The sequence below is a fragment of the Solanum pennellii genome, chromosome 8 (genome assembly GCF_001406875.1).
Source record: "Solanum pennellii chromosome 8, SPENNV200".
Taxonomy (NCBI): Eukaryota; Viridiplantae; Streptophyta; class Magnoliopsida; order Solanales; family Solanaceae; genus Solanum; species Solanum pennellii.
This window is the reverse complement of record NC_028644.1, coordinates 61,976,360-61,978,999: the sequence shown is the minus strand read 5'-3', so window position 1 is coordinate 61,978,999 and position 2,640 is coordinate 61,976,360. Positions and strand designations below refer to the sequence as shown.

General features: G+C 29.7%; 1 protein-coding gene across 1 annotated transcript; it reads left to right on the top strand.

Annotated features, from left to right (window-relative positions):
• Window positions 1-263: 263 nt before the first annotated feature.
• Window positions 264-1,204, top strand: LOC107028754 (tyramine N-feruloyltransferase 4/11-like). Its single transcript, XM_015229938.2, has one exon. It carries the CDS (start codon window positions 320-322, stop codon window positions 1,061-1,063), a length of 744 nt encoding a protein of 247 aa, XP_015085424.1. The 5' UTR covers window positions 264-319; the 3' UTR covers window positions 1,064-1,204.
• Window positions 1,205-2,640: the final 1,436 nt, after the last annotated feature.

Sequence of the window (2,640 nt, the reverse complement as noted above, 5' to 3'; positions counted from 1 at the left end):
AGAGTTGTTTCAAAACTACTTAAAAAGAGTATATCACTATGGAATTCTTTTGAGAAACAACTGAGACCCAAAAACAGCAAAATTGGTGGCCTAAGGCCAAACCAATTGCATCAATGACTCGACCCCATAGAACGCACGTTATAGTTGACCTCCACCAACCATTTTTTATTGTTGGAAAAATCCACTAATCTCACTAGCAAATTAAATAAATGAATTTTAAAAAAGAGCCAACTTAATTCTCCACTATAAATAACCATTATTATACTAAAGTATTTCCACACAATATCCCATTACTAAACTTTTCTCCTATCTCATTCCCATGGCTCCTGCTTCTCAACAACCAACTCCATCTCCATCTGACTCACTAACCACCGATGCATCATCCGAAAACAACAACGTTACCATCACTGGAAAGATATACACACGAGTTCGTCTCGCTACAAAATCTGATCTATCTCATATATACCAATTGTTTTACCAAATCCATGAATACCATAACTTCACTCATTTATACAAAGCTACTGAGTCCTCCTTAGAGGGCTTGCTTTTTAAAGAAAATCCTCTTCCACTTTTCTATGGGCCATCCGTACTTCTACTTGAAGTCTCTCCAACCCCTTTTAACGAACCCACAAACGAAGCGTTCAAGCCCGTCCTTACAACGTTTGATCTTAAATTCCCTGCGGTGGAAGGACAAGTTGAGGAATTCCGATCCAAATATGATGATAAGAGTGATGCTTACATTGCAGGATATGCTTTCTTTTACGCGAATTATTCGTGTTTCAATGACAAACCAGGATTTTATTTTGAAAGTCTTTACTTCAGGGAGAGTTATAGAAAGTTGGGAATGGGGAAACTGTTGTTTGGAACAGTTTCGTCCATTGCTGCGGACAATGGGTTCGTATCGGTCGATGGAATAATCGCAGTATGGAATAAGAAGTCATATGATTTTTACATAAATATGGGAGTTGAAATTTTTGACGAGTTTAGGTATGGAAAGTTGCACGGTGAAAATCTTCAAAAGTATGCACATAATAAGGGGGAAAATGAGGAAGAGACCTGTTAATTTTTTTATTTTATTTTTTGCTTAATTGTGTAATTTATCAATTTCCTTTTTCTAAAAGCAGTTGTATTATCTTTGTGCTTGAAAAATATTAGTAAATAATAAAATATTTGTCAAAATAAATTGAGGGTGACCAATTGATGAGATTTTGATATAGGAGTAGTATTATCAAACATGTAAATAGAGAAAAAATAATTATATTTTAGTTTGAGTAGCTTATAATTTACTTCTTTCTTTCCGTTTTACGTGATTTTTTTTGCATTTTGAAATTTAATCGAGTCTATTTTTGAAAGTAAGTTTTTCATAAATCCTTTTAACATTTTGAATTATCAATTATTGTGACTTATAGTATTTTTTACGTAGTTTGTAAATATATAAATTTCATGTCAAAAAAATTGAAGATTTCATACGCAAATATCCGATCATATTTAAACTGTTTGAATCTCAAAAAATAAAAAATGTCACATAAAATGAGACTGAGCGAGTATTCTTTTTCATTTCCTCAAGTACATATCTAAATGAATTAATCGGTTAGGGAAAGTCTAATTTGACAAGTCTTTCTACATATGGGAGGAAGTCGTACAAAGGTTTTAATGGTGATTTGAAGTTGTTTAAAGGTTTTAATGGTGATTTGAGGATGATGGAAATATGTGTCTAATTTATTAATTAAAAAAATCAAATTGATAATTTCATGTGATATTTTTACACTGATTTAAGGTTATATTTTTACTCCTTCATGCACTCAACTTTCGTGAGTTCACAGTTGCAATAAAAATGACTGAAATAGATTTATTTACTGTGAATTTGAATACTTATATAGGTTAATAGGACCTTTCCAATTATTATTTTTTTTTTAAAAAAAAAGCAAGTAAAAATTTAATTTCGAAGATAAGGTTCGGTCTTTCTCATGTTCCACTTTTTTAATGAAATACAACACATCTAGGCCATAGCTTTTTTAATATTTTATTTTTGAAGAAGGGGTACAAATCTAAGGGGAATCTATGTATTCTGTCTCATTAAAACGATATATGTATATCTAGTTTCCAATGTTTATTTTGACATCACCAATCAGATTTGTGCTAAATAATTCACCAGAGAAGAACAAAGCTACGAGATAGTCCAATGATACATTACGGGTGTGTTTAGTACGAAGGAAAATATTTTTCAAAAAACAAGTAGATTTTTAACTTATTTTTTCATGTTTAATTTGTGAATAAAAAATATTTTTTTAAATTTTTTTTAGTATTTGATTTATGAATGAAAAATCATTTTAAGAAAATATCTTTTATTTTTACATTTTTGAAATATGTTTTTTTTTTAGAGGCAGGGGGGTGAGGGGGGTAAAAAAAATAAAAAAATTGAAGTGAAACTTTTTTAAAAAAACAAACTCTAAATTATTTAATTTTTTTTGCGAGGGAGGAGGGGGGAGGGCTGGTTTGAGGATTTTTCAATTAAAAAAATGTAATTTAAAGTTGCAAGAGAGTTTAAAAAATATTTTTTCTAATTTTTGAAGAGAAGTCATTTTTCTTAAATTTTTTTAAAAAATAAATTAATTTATAAAATATTTAACACAATCAAAT